The 20,928-nt window shown below is 36.2% G+C and overlaps 1 protein-coding gene across 1 annotated transcript in view; it reads left to right on the top strand.

The window, feature by feature from the left end:
• Nucleotides 1-20,928, top strand: part of DNAI4 (dynein axonemal intermediate chain 4) — a 119,676-nt gene that overhangs the window by 49,535 nt on the left and 49,213 nt on the right. The window contains 1 exon segment of the mRNA XM_027114001.1: nucleotides 6,779-6,934. Within this exon segment, the coding sequence (XP_026969802.1) occupies nucleotides 6,779-6,934 (156 nt within the window).

The raw sequence follows: 20,928 nt of genomic DNA, 5'->3' as shown, positions 1-20,928 counted from the left end.
ATATATTTACCTTTTCAGTGAGACTTGTTCTTTCATGTTTCCTTGTTACTAATTAGCATCCTTTCTTTTCAGCTTAAAGAAGTCCCTTTAGCATTGTTTTCAAGAGGGTATTAAATCGTTTATTGGTTACACATGATAAAGGATGATACACAAGCTTCATTCCCAACTATAACTTTATCTGGTACCATAATTCAATTTAGATATATTGCATAGGATGTGCCAAGAAACTCCATGACTTTGCTTGGGTGACCCTTTTAAAGGTGAACTCCAGGTCACAACACAGTAACTGTCAGTTCAACTACACCAAGGTTTCTGAAGACAATGGCTTCTCCATCCAAGCAGGTTGTAAATAAATTTCACATGGAACCTGGCATCACCCTGAAGGAATGCTAACTTCACACTGTTGGGGTAGTTTACCAAAATGGCTTCAGAGTAGACTAACTACTTTACATAGCACATTTTAAAAAGACACATTTATTCAGTGTCGTGATCAGACTATTACATTTAACAATCAACAACATGGGTGCAAAAAACAAAAAATCTATATTAAAACCCTTTGTTGGAATGCTTTATACTTTCCACAGAACAGAAACTAAAATAACCTGTTATACAATTAGTCATAAATACAGTCCTCGAGATTTTTTTTGCCCATACACATGAGTATTGTCTAAAACACGTCTTCTTTGTAGCAGCTAGGCCCTGCCACCACTGTGCTTGGCTGAGTTCACAAATCTGTTGTAACCTGTAGTTTCCCTGTCACTTCTCTGGCTCTCCTCTCCTGCTAAGCTTTGTTTCCTGGCAGCAACTAAAACCTTCTGCCACTGCCATAGCTACTGGTGCTGCTGGAACCACCATAGCCACCTTGGTTTTGTGGTTTGGCAAAGTATTGGCCCCTACCACCATAGGGCCCAGAACTTTTGCCTCCAAAGTTTCCTCCTTTCATGGGTTCAAAATTTGAAGATTAATTGTTATAATTGCCAAAATCATTGTAGCTTCCGCCACCTCCAAAACTGCTTCCATCATTACCAAATCCAATATAGCCATCCCCACTGCCACCATAGCAACCACCACATCTGCCACCAAAGCCACCTTGACCACTGACGTTTCCTCCACGACCAAAGCTGTCATTCCCTCCAAAACCCCCTCGACGACCACCACAAAAGTTTCCAGAACCACTTTGACCTCTTTGGCTGGATGAAGCACTAGCCACCTTTTCCTTAGATAGGGCTTTCCTTACTTCACAGTTGTGGCCATGCACAGAGTGGTATTTCTTTTTTTTTTTCTTTTTGCAGTACGCGGGCCTCTCACTGTTGTGGCCTCTCCCGTTGCGGAGCACAAGCTCCAGATGCGCAGGCTCAGCGGCCATGGCTCACGGGCCCAGCCGCTCTGCGACATGTGGGATCTTCCCGGACCGGGGCATGAACCCGTGTCCCCTGCATCGGCAGGCGGACTCTCAACCACTGCACCGCCAGGGAAGCCCTGGTTTCCTCTTATTAGGAACTCTGGGCTTCCTGGATCTGGATGTCTATCTCCTTCCCAAGGTTAGGGAAGTTTTCAGCCATTATGTCTTCAAATAAGATTTCTTCTTTCCTTTCTTTCTGTTCTGTATTTTTCGTCTTTGTTCTCTTTCCTTCTCAGTTTTGGAGATTTCTGTTGAGATTTCTTCAAGCTGAGAGATTCTTTCCTCAGCAGTGTTCAGTGTACCAATAAGCCCATCAAAGGCATTCTTCTACAGTGTTTTTGGTTTCTCACTTTTCTTTTTGGTCCTTTTTTTATGATTTCCATCTCTCTGCTTACATTGCCAATCTGTTCTTGCATTTTGTCTACTTTATCCGTTAGAGCCCTTAGCATATTCATCACAGTTGTTTTAAATTCCTGGTCTAATAATTCCAACATCCCTGCCATGTCTAGTTTTGATGCTTGCTCTACCTCTTCAAAATTTTTTTTATCTTTTAGTATGATTTGATTTATCTTTTAGTATGATTTTTATATCTTTTAGTATAATTTTTTATCTTTTAGTATGATTTTTTTATCTTTTAGTATGATTTATCTTTTAGTATGATTTTTATCTTTTAGTATGTTTTTTTATCTTTTAGTATGATCTTTTAGTATGATACATATGATACATGATGTATCAGGTAAAAGGAGCTGCTGTAAATAGGCCTTTAGTACTGTGGTGGTAAGGTGTGGAGGAGGCAGGCATTTTAGTCCTTTGATTAGGTTTCAGCCTTTCAGTGTACCTATTCCTGTGGACTATGAACTTCACAAATGTGTCTCAGTTTTTTTCCCCACCCTTAGGTAGGACAAGACGTCTCCAGTGTGCTGGTGCTGGGTATTTCCCTTCCCACAGGTCAGTTAGGCTCTGAAAAGACCCTGGCAGGCTGTTTTCTGCTGAACTAGTTTATTCTGAGGGCAGGCATTGTTAAGAACAGAGTGCTCTGGTATATTTCAGAATGGTTCCTTTTCCCCTTCCCCTACCAGAAGCATGAGGGATTTTTTTTTTTTTCTCATACTCACTCTGGGAATCTGGTCCAGCTCCTGGAGATAAAGCTCACAAAATGCAGGGGCTTCCCTATGACTGGGCCCCTTAGAGTTTTTAACTCTCAGACTTGTCCACACTGAACCTGCACCAATTCATCATTTACAGTTCAGGTTTTCCTACCCCAGAACTGGTTCCCACAGCAGTTTCTACTTCTGAGTCTTTGCTGCAGTAAACTGTGACTCTCTAATCTTAGAGGCAGCAGTTCTTTTCCCTGTGTCCTTACCTCTTTTTCAGATCCAAGAAGAGGTGTTGATTTTTCAGTCTGTTTAATTTTTTACTTGTTGTTAGTACAGAATGGCAACTTCCAAGCCCCTTAACTGTGGAACTGGAAACTCTGAGTCCCATCTTCTTAACCTGAGGACAGAATGCTCAGGTGAATCTGCCCAGATCCTTCTCTGTATCTAGCTGGGTTTTACCATTCTTAATATAGTCCCTACTCTCCTTTCCAGTAGGTCTCCTTAGGTAAGTTGAGGAAACTCATTTCACTTCACAGACATGTTCTGTTTTACCATACTCCTGAGAGCAGCAGAGAAGTCATGGTGAATAGAAAACACAAAGCAGCCCACTTACCCTGACCATGTTTTCAGTGGATATGCAGTGCCTAGCTTGTCAGGTGCTGTTAGTGGGTTAAGCTCTGTGTTTCCAGGGACTTACTCATGGTCTCACCCTGTGATTTCCCTCTAAGTGTCTCTTATAAACTCTCAAAGAAGCTGAAGTCAGATTATGGCCCAGATAGTTCTGCTTGTCTTCTCTTGGGAGTCCTCATCTAATTGTCCTCATCTAATAGTGGTTTTGTTTTCTCCTTATGCATCTGTGTTAGTGTTTGCTATTCTGTTTTTTTAACTAGACAGTGTATTATCTAGGTATACATTGTTTGATGGTTGATGGGCTTGTTAGTTCCTTGGCAATCCCAGCCTAATTTATGGACATCAAAGTGGTCTTGGTGACCAAAGACAGACCCAAGCAGAGAAATGCAGGTGCTGGTAGTTGGGAGATTGGCAAGTAATAGCTGATGCAGAATGGATACATGCAGGACCCCAATAGCATTTGCCATAGGAGAAAAAAACCTTAAAACAAAGCAAGAGAATGATCAATACAAAAGTTACGCAAAGTGAATACTTCTTTTGGAGGTAGCTCGAAGGAAGGGGCCTATGATGGGAGAGTGTCCAGGGGGCTTCTAAGCATCTAAGGATGTTCTATTTCTTATACTGGTTTGTGAGTACATGGTATTAATTCTTAATTCACATATATGTGTTATACACTCTTCTGTGAAGGTATATATTTCACAATAAAGGTTTTATTAAAATAATGGGTATAGCACAGGGAACTCTACTCTGTAATGGGCTATATGGGAAAAGAATCTAAGAGACAGAGGATATATGTATATGTATAACTGATTCACTTTGCTGTACACCTGAAACTAACACAACACTGTAAATAAACTATACTCCAAAAAAAATTTTAAAAATAATGGTACAATTTATATTAAAGAATTTGATATAGACCAAGTAAGTATTGAGATTTTATGGATCAATAAAAAAGCATGTCTTCCTTGCCTGATTTTGGTTGAAATTGAAAGAGATTCAGGAATCACAGAGAAGGAAATAAAAGTAGTACCTTTATTACTGATGAAGTTAATTGAAAAATGTAGCCTTAAATCCACAGCTAAGTGGACTTGCTGTTTTCCCCTCCAGAATAGATCTTACCAATAGTAATTGGCACAGCTAGAAAAGCACAGACCTCCTCTGCATGGGTGAGAACAGACCAGAATGCATGCTTTTTGCAAGTGAGCAGGCTTAACAAAAGAATCCAGAAGTGGCTGAGCTGCAATTCTTTCTTCTAAACTCTCCTATAGGATTAGCCATTTCTCTTTCCCTGGCAATTAGTGAATGAGGGACATAGAGAAGCCAGAAATGTCAATTTAGCTGAAGTTGCCTCTGTAAAGATTCACAAAAACTGAGGAAAAGTTTTCCCACCTAACAGTATACATACAATAATTTATTACAGAAGTGTCATTTCAAAAAAATGGATAATTCAATAAATGTATTAGTGTTCCTGGCTAACTTTTGAAAATACAGTTAAATCCTAAAACTCAGTAGATTTCATAAAGACAGTTTGTTTTCTATGTATATTATACTACAATAAAAATTCTTTTAAAAAAGTATGTGTGATATGAGCTCATTTTTATTAAAAATATGCATTTATATTTGTTCATATACAAACACATATATATTTATGTCAGTCTGGAAAGACATGCATGAAAATGTTAGCAGTTATTATTTCTAGGTGATGGAAATGTAAGTCTTACCTTTTCTTTTACAGTAAGCATGTCCTTTTACTCAGCTAAAATAAAATTATTTTTCTTCCTTTTTTTTTTTTTTTTTTTTTTTTTTTTGCGGTACGCGGGCCTCTCACGGTTGTGGCCTCTCCCGTGGCGGAGCACAGGCTCCGGACGCGCAGGCTCAGCGGCCATGGCTCACGGGCCCAGCCGCTCCGCGGCATGTGGGATCTTCCTGGACTGGGGCACGAACCCGTGTCCCCTGCATCGGCAGGCAGACTCTCAACCACTGCGCCACCAGAGAAGCCCAAAATTATTTTTCTATAAATGTTACGTGGCCAACTGTTACTCTTTTATAGTCTGAATTAAACTAGTAGATAGAAACAATGTTTTAAAACTTGTAACAACTTTACACAATCGTACACACAGAAATGCTCAAAACATACATATAGTAGGGAATACTTTTTTTTCTGATAGTAATTAAAATAAGATTTCTTTAATAGTGTATGACAGTATAAAACTGGGAAGTCACACTCATTATTTATTATTCTACCTTGTACATGATATTATGGCATGTACATAATATCTGTTTCTTAGGTTTTCTGTTTCTTAGGTTAATTTTTATTCCAGTGAACAAATGTAATGATGTTACCTAAACTAAAATTACCAATGAATGTTATTTGTTATCTTTAAAGAAGAAACAACTTTAAATCACCAAAACATCTTACATTGCTCATTTATAACTTGTATATTTATTTATGTAACAATTATCTTATTAGTGACCATGTAACAATATATTTCAGTATGCTCAACTTCCTAAACTTTTAGTTAACGGAAGAAAAAGAAGGTTAGGTAATTCAAAATTCAAAGAAATAATTTCTTTCTAAGGTCTTTTACTTTGTGACCATGGAAATTGTACCCTTTTCAATTCAGCAAAATATACTAGGTATTTATTTACTCTGTGCATGACTTTGTTACATACTATCAAGATAAGTTCATTAAGATAGAAATGTTATTATGAGATGTGAATTAACATTCTTACTAATTGAAAAAATTGTTAAATACCAGAGCTCTTTCATTCCACATCATGAAAATAAAAGTTCTAACAATGAAGTAGTTGCATTTATTAGATCTAGATCCTGTTTTGATTTTCAGGGAAAATAACTTTTTATTAAATCATTGTACTTTAACTGAAAGTTTAGTAAGGTTAGCATGTAGGAATATATCATTACATGGTCACTGATACAATAATTTATATATGAGAATTTCATTGTTATATCAGCAATAAAAGGGGTTGGGCACTTTTTATTTTTATATATTAAAGATAAATAACATTACCAGTTTTTGTTTGGAGGCCATTGTTATATTTGCTAATTTGATTAAATATAGATAAATTAAACAAAAAGAGAAGGTAATAACCATACTAGTCTATAAATTTCCTGAGAACAGTCTGTCACTTTCCCAAGTACAATCTTTACACATTAGTATATAGGAAATTTAACTTGATAAAAATGGAATTATATGATTACAAATAAAAAGTACTATAGAATATAGTATGTTATATGTTAACCTTAAGTAAAGCACCTTAAAACCTTATTATAACATGGTTGTCCAGGACCATATCAAGGCAGCCCTATACTGACAGACTAATGAGATTATGTGGCAACAGTTTGGGATAAAGAGAGGAAGGCATGGGGATCAGAATAGATGGTGAGGATTATTTGCAGCTATTACTAAAACATTAAGGTATTTGTAGATGCTAAAAGTGTAATGGCTAAGGATCTCTTAAGGTGTCCTCTTGATTTATTTCTTTTTCATCGTTATCTACTTCCTGCCATTGTTGGAAAACAATAGTATTTTTTCCCTGAACAATAGATTTTGCTATAACTCATTATATATAAGCGAAAATATTAGAATTTGGTTCAAAATACTTTGTACCTTTCTGTTTCTTTATTTAGGCATAATGTCCACTGCTTGGGATTTGTACGATTCTTATAATGCTATGGAGCTTTCATCTTTACCAGTAAAAAGATCTACAGTTGATTCAAGTAGTAAAGCAAGCATACCTTCTAAAGACTGGGACCAAAGACTGCCAGGGAGTAATTTAGAAAAAAGTAAGATTTCATTTATTTCAGTTTTTTAAAAATTGGGGTAAAATTGGTATATAACATTATATTAGTTTCAAGTGTACAACATATAATTCAATCTTTGTATACACTACAAAGTGATCACCACCATGTCTAGTTACTATCTGTCACCCTATAATTAACCCACCCCCTTTACCCATTTCACCTACCCCCCAACCACCTTCCCCTCTGACAACCATGAATCTGTTCTCTGCATTTATGAGTTTGGTTTGTTTTTTACATTCCACATATGAGTGAAATCATATGGTATTTGTCTTTCTCTCTCTGACTTATTTCACTTAACATAATACCCTGCATTTCCCTGATAATTAGTGATGTTGAACATCTCATGTACCATTTGGAAAAAATGTCTGTTTTGCTTATCTGTCCATTTTTAATCAGATTTTTTTTTTTTTTTGCTATTGAGTTCTTTGAGTTCTTTATATATTTTGGATTAACCCCTTATCAGATATATGGTTTGCAAATATTTTCTCCTATTCAGTAGGTTGTCTTTTGATTTCATTGATGGTTTCCTTTGCTATGCAGAAGCTTTTTAGTTTGATGTAGTACCACTTGTTTATTTTTGCTTTGGTTGCTTTTGCTTTGGAGTCAGATCTAAAAAATCAATGCCAAGACCAATGTCAAGAAGCTTATTGTCTATGTTTTCTTCTAGGAGATTTATGGTTTCAGGTCTTATGTTTCAAGTCTTTAATCCATTTTGAGTTAATTTTTACGTTTGGTATAAAATAGTAATCTAGTATCATTCTTTTGCTTGTGGCTGTCTAGTTCTCCCCACACCATTTATTGAAGAGACTATCTTTTCCCCATTGTATATTCTTGGCTCCTTCGTCATAAATAATTGACAATATATGTGTGCATTTATTTCTGTGCTCTCTATTCTGTTTCATTGATCTATGAGTCTGTTTTTATGTCAATACCATGCTGTTCTGATTACTAGTGCTTTGTAGTATAGTTTGAAATTAGAGAGTGCGTACCTCCAGCTTAGTTCTTCTTTCTCAAGATTGCTTAGACTATTCACTGTCTTTTGTGGTTCCACATAAATTTCTGAATTATTTGTTCTAGTTCTGTGAAACCTGCCATTGGAATTTTGATAGGGATTGCATTGAATCTGTAGACTGCTTTGGGTCACATGAACTTTTTTTTTTTTTTTTTTTCAGTACGCGGGTGTCTCACTGTTGTGGCCTCTCCCATTGAGGAGCACAGGCCCCGGACGTGCAGACTCAGTGGCCATGGCTCACGGGCCCAGCCACTCCACGGCATGTGGGATCTTCCTGGACCGGGGCATGAACCCGCGTCCCCTGCATCGGCAGGTGGACTCTCAGCCACTGCGCCACCAGGGAAGCCCCACATGAACATTTTAACAATGTTAATTCTTCCAATCCATGAGCATGGACTACCTTTCCATTTATTTGTATCTTTTAAAATTTCTTTTATTAGTGTCTTGTTATTTAAGATTTTTTGGAATGTTTTCATGTGACATTTTTAACAAATTCTTTTGTAGTAGTTACAATATTTTCTTTCTGGTGGGACATGAAAAATACAACTTTTACTTAGAAATATCATTGTTACTCTTTCACATAGTCTTGAACTTTGAACTGAAAATTTTATTTTTTCTTGGATACCTGTCAAGAGTTTCAAAGATCGTATCTTTCTCTGTTGCTTCTTTACTTGCTCTTAAGCTCATTTTCATACATGTAGGTTCCACAGTTTTCTCTCTCTCTTTCTATACGTTAGATAACTTGTAAGAAAAATAAAATATGCAAGCTCTGTGACAACATAAAATGGAGATACGTTAACAACAATGGCTTTTAATTGGGGACAATTTTACCTTTCCTAGGGGACACTTGGCAATATCTGGAGACATTTTTGGTTGTCATGACTATGTTGACATTTTGGGTAGATGCCAAGGATACTGCTAAAATTTCGTCAATTCACCAAACAGCCCCACAACAAAAAAAATTATCTGGCCGAAATGTCAATAGTACCAAGGCTTGGAAATCCTGCATTACAAATTTAGCTTTTAGTATGTTAAGTTTTAAGATTAAATGTTATAATTAAAACCAACACAAAATTGTAATTCTCCAGATATACTGCTATGAAAGAATTTTTACAAAGTTCAGTTATAAGAAGTTTGTTAAGTTCCACTTCTGATTATATTGTGATTATATAATTTTTGTCTCCATATTCTGAACTTCTGAGTCTTCTTCTTCTAGAATTATATTACTACATTTAAAGGATGATCTTTACTTCAGACTAACTATACCCTGGCAAAGTTTTGTAAAGTTTTGGTAAATTTTCATAAATTGAACTCAAATATTTCTACTCTCACTAATTTTGACCCAAAGACAAATGTAATATTTAAAAATAGTAAATCAGTAAATATTTTGAAAAGCCAAGTTTAAAAAGAATTGGTAATTTTCAGAAAACAATGACCTTATTTATAATGACTACATACCCTTCAGAGATACAGATTCATGGAACTTATCACCTTATAACTTGCTCTATCATTGTTTCTGAAGTTTAATGTTAAAAATGTCTAAACTTTAGATGTGTTACCTATATCCTTTTGGTTTTTTTAAATGATATTTACGGTATGTAGACTATATCCATATTTTACTGAAAGTTATTTATAATGAACACCAGTTCATTTTCCCAGAGGAAAGTGAAGGGGAAGAGTGAATCATTAGTAACCATTAAAGAAACATTATTTTTTGTTATTTAAGTATTAATGTCCATACAGTAGGCTTGCTTTTAGAAGATTCCAAAAATTGCTAGGAAAAAAATCAATCTTAGACTAAAAATTACATGAGACTTCAAAATATATTATCCCACCCCCATTAAAGCCATTGATCCACAAAAAAGTGTTAGTGGAAGGTCCTACAAGGAAAATGTCTCAAATTGCGGGTCTTTTATTTCATGTGTGTATGGGTGTGCTTTTAAAAGCAAAAAGGGATAATATAATTATATTCAATAACTACAATACAAAGTGAAAATAAATTTTATTTTATTATGATGGCCAGTTAGTGGAATAGGAGACCCCAGAACTAGGAAAAGGGAGAAAATAAAACATAGAAAAATGTATGCAACAGAGCCGAATGATCAGATTTATTGAGAATTAAAGTAATTCAGATAAAAACTAGGACTAGGTCACCTCTAAGGTCCTTTTTGACTCTGAGATTTTGTAATGTAAACACAAAGAGAAGAAACTTAAATATGATCCATATTGCTTTAAGAAGTATTTCTATTCCATTTAAATTTTGAATGTATGGGTTATATTTTAACCTCTGTTATCATATTCAAGGGAAAAATAGGCCAATAGTTTTCATTTTTGAAAGTGTATAAGGCCATAGCTCAGTTCACAGAGAAAAATTATTTTCTCTTAAAGGCTTTTTTTTTCTTTTGCAGTAGGGTTTTAGATTTTAAAAAATGAGTAGGCATTTTAAGCAAAGGTTTATAGAAAAGTTGAGCAGATAGTACTGAGAGATTCATATAACTCCATCTCTGTCCCAACTCCACACAAAATTTCCCCTATTTCGAACATCTTGCATTAATGTAGTACATTTGTTACAATTCATAAACCCATATTAATATATTATTATTCATAGTTTACATTATAGTTTAATCCTTGTGCTGTACTGTTCTATGAGTTTTGACAAATGCATAATGACATATTTCCACTATTACAGTTTTACATGGAATAATTTCACTGACCTAAATTTCTCCTGTGCTCCACCTATTCTATCATTCCTTCTTCCCTATACCCCTGGCCACCACTGATCTTTGTATTGTCTCTGTATTTTTGCCTTTTCCAAAATATCATATAGTTGGAATTGTATAATATACAGCCTTTTCAGACTGGCTGCTTTCACTAAACAATATGCATTTAAGATTTCTCTATGTCTTATCATGACAGCTCATTTATTTTTATCACTGAATAATATTACATTATATGGATGTACCACTGTTTGTTTATCTATTACTTTATTGAAAGATATTTTGGTTGCTTCTAGTTTTTGGTGATTATAAATAAAGCAGCTATAAACATTCATGCGTTGGTTTTTTGTGTGGATATAAGTTTTCAACTCATTTGGGTAAATACCTAGGAGTATGATTGCTAGATCATATAGTGAGAGCATGCTTAGGTTAAGAAACTATGAAACTGTCCTCAAAAGTGGTTGTACCATTTTGCATTGCCACAAGCAATGAATGAGTATTCCTGTTGCTCTCATTCTTGGCAATATTTGATATTGTTACTTTTTTTGGATTTTTAGCTATTCTTTTTAAAATTTATTGACATATAATGGATATAATATTATATTAGGTTCTGTTTTACAACATACTGATTCAACATTTAAATACATTACGAAATAATCACCAGGATATGTTCAGTAACCACCTGTCATCATACAAAGTTATTACAGTATTATAAGCTATATTCCTTATGCTGTATATTACTTCCTTGTGACTTATTTTATAACTGGAAGTTTGTACCTCTTAATCCCTTTTACCTGTTTCACCCAACCACCCACACTGATTTCCTCTGCAACCACCTGTTTGTTCTCTGTATCTATGTCTGTTTCTGGTTTTTGTTGTTTATTTATTTTGGTTTCTTGATTCTACATGTAAGTGAAATCATACAATATTTGTCTTTCTCTGACTTATTTCACTTAGGAAAATGCCCTCTATATTCATCCATGTTGTTGCAAGTGGCAAGATTTCATTCTTTTCTATGGTTTGGTATTATTCCATTATATATATACCATATCTTCTTTATCCATTTATCTATCATTGAACACTTAGGTTGTTTCCATATCTTTGCTATTGTAAGTAATGCTGCTATGAATATTGGAGTGCATGTATCTTTTCAAATTAATGTTTTCATTTTCTTCAGATATATACCAGGCAGTGGAATTGTTGGATCATATGGTAATTCTATTTTTAGTTTTTTGAGGAATCTTCATACTGTTTTGCATAGTGGCTGTACCAATTTACATTCCCACCAACAGTGCAGGAGGGTTCTTTTTTCGCTACATCCTTGCTGACACTTGTTATTTATTGTCTTTTCTTTCTTTCTTTTCTTTTTTTTTTTTTTTTGGCTGCATTGGGTCTTAGTTGCTACATGAAGGCTTTCTCTAGTTCCAGCGAGCGGAAGCTACTCTTCGTTGAGGTGCACGGGCTTTTCTTTGTTGTGGCCTGTCTTGTGGAGCACGGGCTCTAGGTGTGTGGGCTTCAGCAGTTGCAGCATGTGGGCTCAGTGGTTGTGGCTCATGGGCTTAGTTGCTTTGCGGAACATGAGATCCTCCTGGACAAGGGATCAGACCCGTGTCACCTGCATTGGCAGGTGGATTCTTAACCACTGTGCCACCAGGGAAGTCATTATTGTCTTTTTGATGTTAGCCATTCTGATAGGTTTCAAGTGATATCTCATTGTAGTTTTGATTTGCATTTCCCCGATCATTAGTGACGTTGAGCATGTTTTCAAGTGTGTGTTGGCCATCTGTAGGTCTTCTTTGGAAAAATACCTACTTAGGTCCTCTGCCCATTTTCTAATCTGATTATCTGGTTTCTTGATATTGAGATGTATGTGTTCTTTATATATTTTGGATATTAACCCCTTATCAGATACATGATTTGTAAATGTCTTCTCTTGTTCGGTAGATTGCCTTTTCATTTTGTTGATAGTGTGCTTTTCTGTGCAAAAGCTTTTGAAATTGATGTAGTCCCATTTGTTTATTTTTGCTTTTGCTGCCCTTGCTTGAGGTGACAGATCCAAAGTTTTCCTAGCACTGCTTATTGAAGAGGCTGTCTTTTCTCCATTGTATATTCTTACCTCTTTTATCAAAAATAAGGTGACCATATGTGTGTGGGTTTATTTCTGGGCTTTCTATCCTGTTCCATTGATCTATATTTCTGTTTTTGTGCCAGTACCATACTGTCTTGATTACTGCATCTTTGTAGTATAGTCTGAAGTCAGGGAGCCTGATTCCTCCAGCTCCGTTTTTCTTTCTCTAGATTGCTTTGGCTATTCGGGGTCTTTTGTGTTTCCATACAAATAGTGAAATTTTTTGTTCCAGTTCTGTGAAAAATGCCATTGGTAGTTTGATAGGGATTGCATTGAATCTGTAGATTGCTTTGGATAGGATAGTCATTTTCACTATGTTGATTCTTCCAATCCAGGAACATGGTATACCTCTCCATCTGTTTGTATCATCTTTAATTTCTTTCTTTAGTATCTTATAGTTTTCTGCATATAGGTCTTTTGTCTCCTTAGGTAGGTTTATTCCTAGGTATTTTATTCTTTTTGTTGCAGTGGTAAATGGAAGTATTTCCTTGATTTCTCTTTCAGATATTTCATCAATAGTGTATAGAAATGCCAGAGATTTCTGTGCATTAAGTTTGTATCCTGCTACTTTACCAAATTCATTGATTAGCTCTAGTAGTTTTCTGGTAGCATCTTTAGGATTCTCTATGTATAATATCATGTCATCTGCAGTGACCGCTTTACTTCTTGTTTTCCAATTTGGATTCCTTTTATTTCTTTTTCTTCTCTGATTGCTGTGTCTAAAACTTCCCAAACTGTGTTGAATAATAGTGGTGAGAGTGGGAAAACTTGTCTTGTTCCTGATCTTAGTGGAAATGATTTCAGTTTTTCGCCATTGAGAATGATGCTGGTTGTGGGTTTGTCATTTATGGCCTTTATTATGTTGAGGTAAATTCCCTCTATGCCTACTTTCTGGAGGGTTTTTATCATAAATGGGTGTTGAATTTAGTCAAAAGCTTTTTCTGTATCTATTGAGATGATCATATGTTTTTTTTCCTTCAGTTTTTTAATATGGTGTATCACATTGATTGATTTGCATATATTGAAGAATTCTTGCATTCCTGGGATAAACCGTACCTGATCATGGTGTATGATCCTTTTAATGTGCTGTTGGATTCTGTTTGATAGTGTTTTGTTGAGGATATTTGCATCAGTGATATTGGCCTATAGCTTTCTTTCTTTGTGACATCTTTGTCTGGTTTTGGTATCAGGGTGATGGTGGCCTCCTAGAATGAATTTGGGTGTGTTCCTCCCTCTGCTATATTTTGGAAGAGTTTGAGAAGGATAGGTGTTAGCTCTTCTCTAAATGTTTGATAGAATTTGCTCGTGAAGCCATCTGGTCCTGGGCTTCTGTTTGTTGGAAGGTTTTTAATCAAAGTCTCAATTTCAGTGCTTGTGATTGATCTGTTTATATTTTCTGTTTCTTCCTTGTTCAGTCTCAGAAGCTTGTGCTTTTCTAAGAATTTGACCATTTCTTCCAGTATGTCCATTTTATTGGCATATAGTGGCTTGTAGCAGTCTCTCATAATCCTTTGTATTTCTGTAGTGTCAGTTGTTACTTCTCCTTTTTAATTGCTAATTCCATTTATTTGGGTTTTCTCCCTGTTTTTCTTGATGACTCTGGCTAATGCTTTATCAATCTTCTTTATCTTCTCAAGGAACCAGCTTTTAGTTTCATTGGTCTGTGCTATTGTTTCCTTCATTTCTTTTTCATTTATTTCTGATCTGATCTTCATGATTCCTTTTCTTCTGCTAACTTTGGGTTTTTTTTGTTCTTCTTTCTCTAATTGCTTTAGGTGTAAGTTTAGGTTGTTTATTTGAGATGTTTCTTGTTTCTTGAGATAAGGTTGTACTGCTATAAACTTCCCTCATAGACCTGCTTTTGCTGCATCCCATAGGTTTTAGGTCATCGTGTTTTCATTATCATTTGTTTCAAGGTATTTTTTGATTTCCTCTTTAATTTTTTAAGTGATCTCTTGGTTATTTAGTAGTGTATTGTTTAGCCTCCATGTTTTTTTATTTTTTACAGATATTTTCCTGTAATTGATATCTAGTCTCATAGGGCTGCAGTCAGAAAAGATGCTTGATACAATTTAAATTTTCTTAGATTTACCAAGGCTTGCTTTGTGTCCCAAGACATGATCTATCCTGTAGAATGTTCCATGAGCCCTTGAGAAGAAAGTGTATTCTGTTTTCTTTGGATAGATTGTTGTATAAATATCAATTAAGTCCATCTTGTTTAATGTATCATTTAAAGCTTGTGTTTCCTTATTTATTTTCATTTTGGATGATCTGTCCATTGGTGAAAGTGGGGTGTTAAAGTCCCCTGCTATGATTGTGTCACTGTCGATTCCCCTTTTATGGCTGTTAGCATTTGCATTATGTATTGAGGTGCTCCTATGTTTTGTGCATAAATATTTATAATTGTTTTATCTTCTTCTTGGATTGATCCCTTGATCATTATGTAATGTCTTTCTTTGTCTCTTGTAATAGTCTTTATTTTGAAGTCTATTTTGTCTGATATGAGAATTGCTACTCCAGCTTTCTTTTGATTTCCATTTGCATGGAATATCTTTTTCTATCCCCTTACTTTCAGTCTGTATGTGTCCCTAGGTCTGAAGTGGGTCTCTTGTAGACAACATACATATGGGTCTTGTTTTTGTATCCATTCAGCCAGCCTATATTTTTTGGTTGGAGCATTTAATCCGTTTACATTTAAGGTAGTTACCAATCTGTATGTTCCTATTACCATTTTCTTAATTGTTTTGGGTTTGTTATTGTAAGTTTTTTCCTTGTCTTGTGTTTCCTGCCTAGAGAAGTTCCTTTAGCATCTGTTTTAAAGGTGGTTTGGTGGTGCTGAATTCTCTTAGCATTTGCTTGTCTGTAAAGGTTTTAATTTCTGCATCACATGTTAATGAGATCCTTGTTGAGTAGAGTAATCTTGGGTGTAGGTTTTTTCTGTTTCATCACTTTAAATATGTCCTGGCATTCCCTTCTGGCTTGCAGAGTTTCTGCTGAAAGTTTAGCTGTTAACTTTATGGGGATTCCCTTGTATGTTATTTGTTGTTTTTCCCTTGCTGCCTTTAATATTTTTTCTTTGTATTTAATTTTTGAAAGCTTGATTAATTTGTGTCTTGGCGTGTTTGTCCTTGGATTTATCCTGTATGGGACTCTCTGTGCTTCCTGGACTTGATTGACTATTTCCTTTCCCATATTAGAGGTTTCAACTATAATCTCTTCAAATATTTTCTCAGATCCTTTATTTTTCTCTTTTTCTTCTGGGACCCCTATAGTTTGAATGTTGGTGCATTTAGTGTTGTCCCAGAGGTCTCTGAGACTGTTCTCAATTCTTTTCATTCTTTTTTCTTTATTCTGCTCTGCAGTAGTGATTTCCACTATTTTATCTTCTGGGTCACTTATCTGTTCTTCTGCCTCAGTTATTCTGCTATTGATTCCTTCTAGAGAAATTTTAATTTCATTTATTGTGTTGTTCATCATTGTTTGCTCTATAGTTCTTCTAGGCCCTTGTTAAACATTTCTTGTATTTTCTCCATTCTATTTCCCAGATTTTGGATCATCTTTACTATCATTATTCTGAATTCGTTTTGAGGTAGACTGCCGATTTCTTCTTCATTTGTTTGGTCTGATGGGTTTTTATCTTGCTCCTTCATCTGCTGTTATTTCTCTGTCTTCTCATTTTGCTTAACTTACTGTGTTTGGGGTCTCCTTTTTGCAGGCTGCAAGTTCGTATTTCCCATTGTTTTTGGTGTCTGCCCCCAGTGGGTATGGTTGGTTCAGTGGGTTGTGTAGTCTTCCTGGTGGAGGGGACTGGTGCCTGTGTTATGGTGGATGAGGCTGGATCTTGTCTTTCTGGTGGGCAGGATCATGACTGCTGGTGTGTTTTGGGGTGTCTGTGACCTTATTTTGATTTTAGGCTGCCTCTCTGCTAATGGGTGGGGTTGTGTTCTTGTCTTGCTAGTTGCTTGGCATAGGGTGTTCAGCACTGTAGCTTGCTTGTTGTTGAGTGGATCTGGATCTTAGAGCTGAGTTGGAGATCTCTGGGAGAGCTTTCGCTGTTTGATATTATGTGGAGCTGGGAGGTCTCCTGTGGACCAGTGTCCTGAACTTGGCTCTCCCACCTCAGAGGTACAGGCCTGACACCTGAACAGAGCACCAAGACCCTGTCAGCCACATGGCTCAGAAGAAAAGGGAGAAAAAAAGAAAGAAAAAAAAATAAAGTTATTATAATAATTTTTTTAATTATTAAAAATAAAAAAATTTAGAAAGTAATACAAAAAAGAAGAAAAAAGGAAAGAGGAGAGCAACCAAAGCAAAAAACAAATCCACCAATGATAACAAGCACTAAAAACTATACTAAACAAACAAACAAACGAACAAAAAAAAGAGACAGACAGAACCCTAGGGCAAATGGTAAAAGGAAAGCTATACAGACAAAATTACACAAAGAAGCATACACATACACACTCACAAAAAGAGAAAAAGGAAAAAAAAAAATCTATATATCTATGTATAAGAAAACAAAAAAGAAGAGAGCAACCAAATCAATAAACAAATCTACCAATGATAATAAGCTCTAAATACTAAACTAAGATAAACATAAAATCAGAAACAAATTGATGCAGAAAGCAAACCCCAAGTCTACAGTTACTCCCAAAGTCCACTGCCTCAATTTTGGGATAATTCATTGTCTCTTCAGGTATTCCAGAGATGCAGGGTCCATCAAGTTGATTCTGGAGATTTAATCCATTGCTCCTGAAGCTGCTGGGAGAGATTTCCCTTTCTCTTCTTTGTTCGCACAGCTCCTGCGGTTCAGCTTTGGAATTGTCCCTGCCTCTGCGTGTAGTTCTCCTGATGGCGTCTTTTCTTCTCTCAGACAGGCTGGGGTTAAAGTAGCACCTGATTAGGAGGCTCTGGCTCACTCAGGCTGAGGGGAGAGACAGGTATGGAATGCGGGGTGAGCCTGCGGTGGCAGAGGCTGGCATGACGTTGCAACAGCCTGAGGTGTACTGTGTGTTCTCCCAGGAATGTTGTCCCTGGATCATGGGCCCCTGGCAGTGGCGGGGTGCACAGGCTCCCGGCAGGGGAGGTGTGGATAGTGACCTGTGCTTGCACACAGGCTTCTTGGTGGCTGCAGAAGCAGCCTTAGCATTTTATCCCCATCTCTGGTGTCCGTGCTGATAGCCACAGCTCGCGCCTGTCTCTGGGGCTCGTTTAGGCGGTGCTCTGAATCACCTCTCCTCATACACCCTGAAACAGTGGTCTCTTGCCTCTTAGGCAGTTCCAGAATTTTCCCCAGACTCCCTCCCGGCTAGCCATGGTGCACTAGCCCCCTTTAGGCTGTGTTCATGCCGCCAACCCCATTCCTCTCCCTGGGATCTGACCTCCGAAGCCCGAGCCTCAGCTCCCATACCCCGCCCACCCAGGCGGGTGAGCAGACAAGCCTTTCCGGCTGGTGAGTGCTGGTCGGCACTGATCCTCTGTGCGGGAATCTCTCCGCTTTGCCCTCCGCACCCCTGTTGCTGCGCTCTCCTCCGCGGCTCTGAAGCTTCCCCACGCCACCCCGTCTCCACCAGTGAAGGGGCTTCGTAGTGTGTGGAAACTTTTCCTCCTTCACAGCTCCCTCCCAGATGTGCAGGTCCCATCCCTATCCTTTTGTCTCTGTTTATTCTTTTTTCTTTTGCCCTCCCCGGGTATGTGGGGAGTTTCTTGCCTTTTGGGAGGTCTGAGGTCTTCTGCCAGCACTCAGTAGGTGTTCTGCAGGAGTTGTCCCACATGTAGATGTATTTCTGATGTATTTGTGGGGAGGAAGGGAATCTCCACGTCTTACTCCTCTGCCATCTTGAAGGTCTCTCTAATACTATGTTAAATAATAGTGGTAAGAGTGGACATCTTTGTCTTTTTCCTGATCTTAAAGGCAATGCTTTCAGCTTTTCACTTTGAGTATGATGTTAGCTGTGGGTTTGTCATATATGGCTTGTATTATGTTGAAGTATGTTCCCTCTATTACCACTTTGTTGACAGTTTTTATCATAAACTGATGTTAACTTTTATCAAAACTTTTTTCTGCATTTATTGTAATGATCATATTATTTTTATCCATTGTTTTGTTAATGTGGTGTATCATGTTGATTGAGTTGCAGATATTGAGCCATCTTTGCATGCCTGGGATAAATCCCACTTGATTATGGTGTATGATCCTTTTAATGTATTGTTGAATTTTGTTTGTTAATATTTTGTTGAGGATTTTTGCATCTATGTTTATCTGGGATGTTGACCTGTTGTTTTCTTTTTGTTTTTACTGTCTTTGATTTTGGTATGTATGTTGGCCTTATAGAATGTATTTGGATGTGTTCCCTCTTCAATCTTTTGGAATAATTTGAGAAGAATAGGTAATAATCCTTCTTTAAATATTTGGTAGAATTCACCAGTGAAGCTGTCTGGTCTTGGACTTTTGTTTATTGGGAGGTTTTTAATTAGTGAATCTCCTTACTAGTCATCTGTTAGTTCAGGTTTTCTATTTTATTATGATAAGTCTTTGTAGGTTGTGTATTTATAGGACTTTATCCATTTCTTCTAAACAACAAATTGGCTGTCCAATTTGTTTGCATGTAATTGTTCATAATAATCTCTTATAATACTTTATATTTCTGTAGTGTTGGTTGTAACTTTTCCTCTTTCATTTCTGATTTTATTTATTTGAGCCCTCTTTCCTTCTTGAAAAGTCTGGCTAAAGGTTTATCAATTTTGTTTATTTTTTCAAAGAGCCAGCTCTTAGTTTCATTGATTTTTTTCTATTGTTTTTTAGTGCCTATTTCATTTATTTCTGCTCTGATCTTTATTATTTCCTTCCTTTTAGTAACTGTGTGGGGGTGTTGGTTCTTCTTTCTCTGGTTCCTGTAGGTGTAATTTTAAATTGTTTGAGATTTTTCTTGTTTCCTGAGATAGACTTGTATCACTATAAACTTTCCTCAGGGAACTGCTTTTGTTGCATCCCATAGATTTTGCAATGTTGTATTTCCACTTTCATTTATCTCAAGGTATTTTTTGATTTTCTCTCTGATTTCTTCAGTAACTCATTTGTTGTTTTCTAGCATGTTGTTTAGACTCCACATGTTTGTGTTTCCAGGTTTTTCTTGTAGTTGACTTCTTGTCTCATACCTTTGTGGCCAGAAAAGATGCTTAATATGATTTCAGTCTTCTTAAATTTACTGAAACCTGTACATGGACTAACATGTGATCTACCCTGGAGAATATTCAATGTGAACTTGAAAAGAATGTGTATCCTGCTGTTTTTTTGATGAATGTTTTGTATACCTATTAAACAATCTGGTCTGATGTGTTGTATAAGCCAAATGTTTCCTTTTGATTTTCTGTCTGGATCATCTGTCCATTGATGTAAGTGGGGTGTTAAAATCCCTTTCTATTATTATACAATTATGTATTATTGTTATATTATTCTACGATTATAATAATTCTTGTTAAATTATTATAAAATCTTTCCCTTTATGTGTATTTGTATTTGCTTTATGTAGTTAAATGTTCTTATGTTGAGTGTATATATATATTTACAAGTGTTTTCCTTTTTGTTGGGATGATCCCTTTATCATTATATTATGCCCTTCTCTGTATCTTGTAATAGTCTTTGTTTTAAAGTCTATTTTGTCTGATATAAGTATAGTTAGTCCAGCTTTCTTTTTATTTCCATTTGAATGGAATACCTTTTTCCATTCCCCCAGTTTCAGTCTTCCTGTTGGTAACTCATTTTTTTTTTCACAATTCCATTCTAATATATATATGGTATTTCTGAGCTTATCTCTTTGTGGAGCTTTTCTTAGTGGATGCTCTACATATTGCAGTCCACTTGTGTTGACATTTTACCAGTTTAAGAGTAGAAATCTTCCCCCCCCTTTATATCTTTTCACTCTCCCCTGTTTATATGTTTGCCCTAAATATTTCCTTTAAGTATTTAAATGGAGTATTTGAACATTAGAACTGTATCAGCTAGTTATAATTTTTATATCAACCATGAAACATAATTAAGAAAACTGAAGAGAAGGAAATTGTATTTACCTATATTTTTACTCTCCACATTCTGTTTTTCTCTCTGATATTCCAAAAT

The sequence above is a fragment of the Aethalodelphis obliquidens genome, unplaced genomic scaffold (genome assembly GCF_003676395.1).
Source record: "Aethalodelphis obliquidens isolate GAN/ISIS:26980383/991018 unplaced genomic scaffold, ASM367639v1 scaffold13, whole genome shotgun sequence".
In the NCBI taxonomy this organism is placed as follows: domain Eukaryota; kingdom Metazoa; phylum Chordata; class Mammalia; order Artiodactyla; family Delphinidae; genus Aethalodelphis; species Aethalodelphis obliquidens.
Note: the sequence above shows the minus strand (reverse complement) of the source record. Positions and strands in the feature narration are given on the sequence as shown.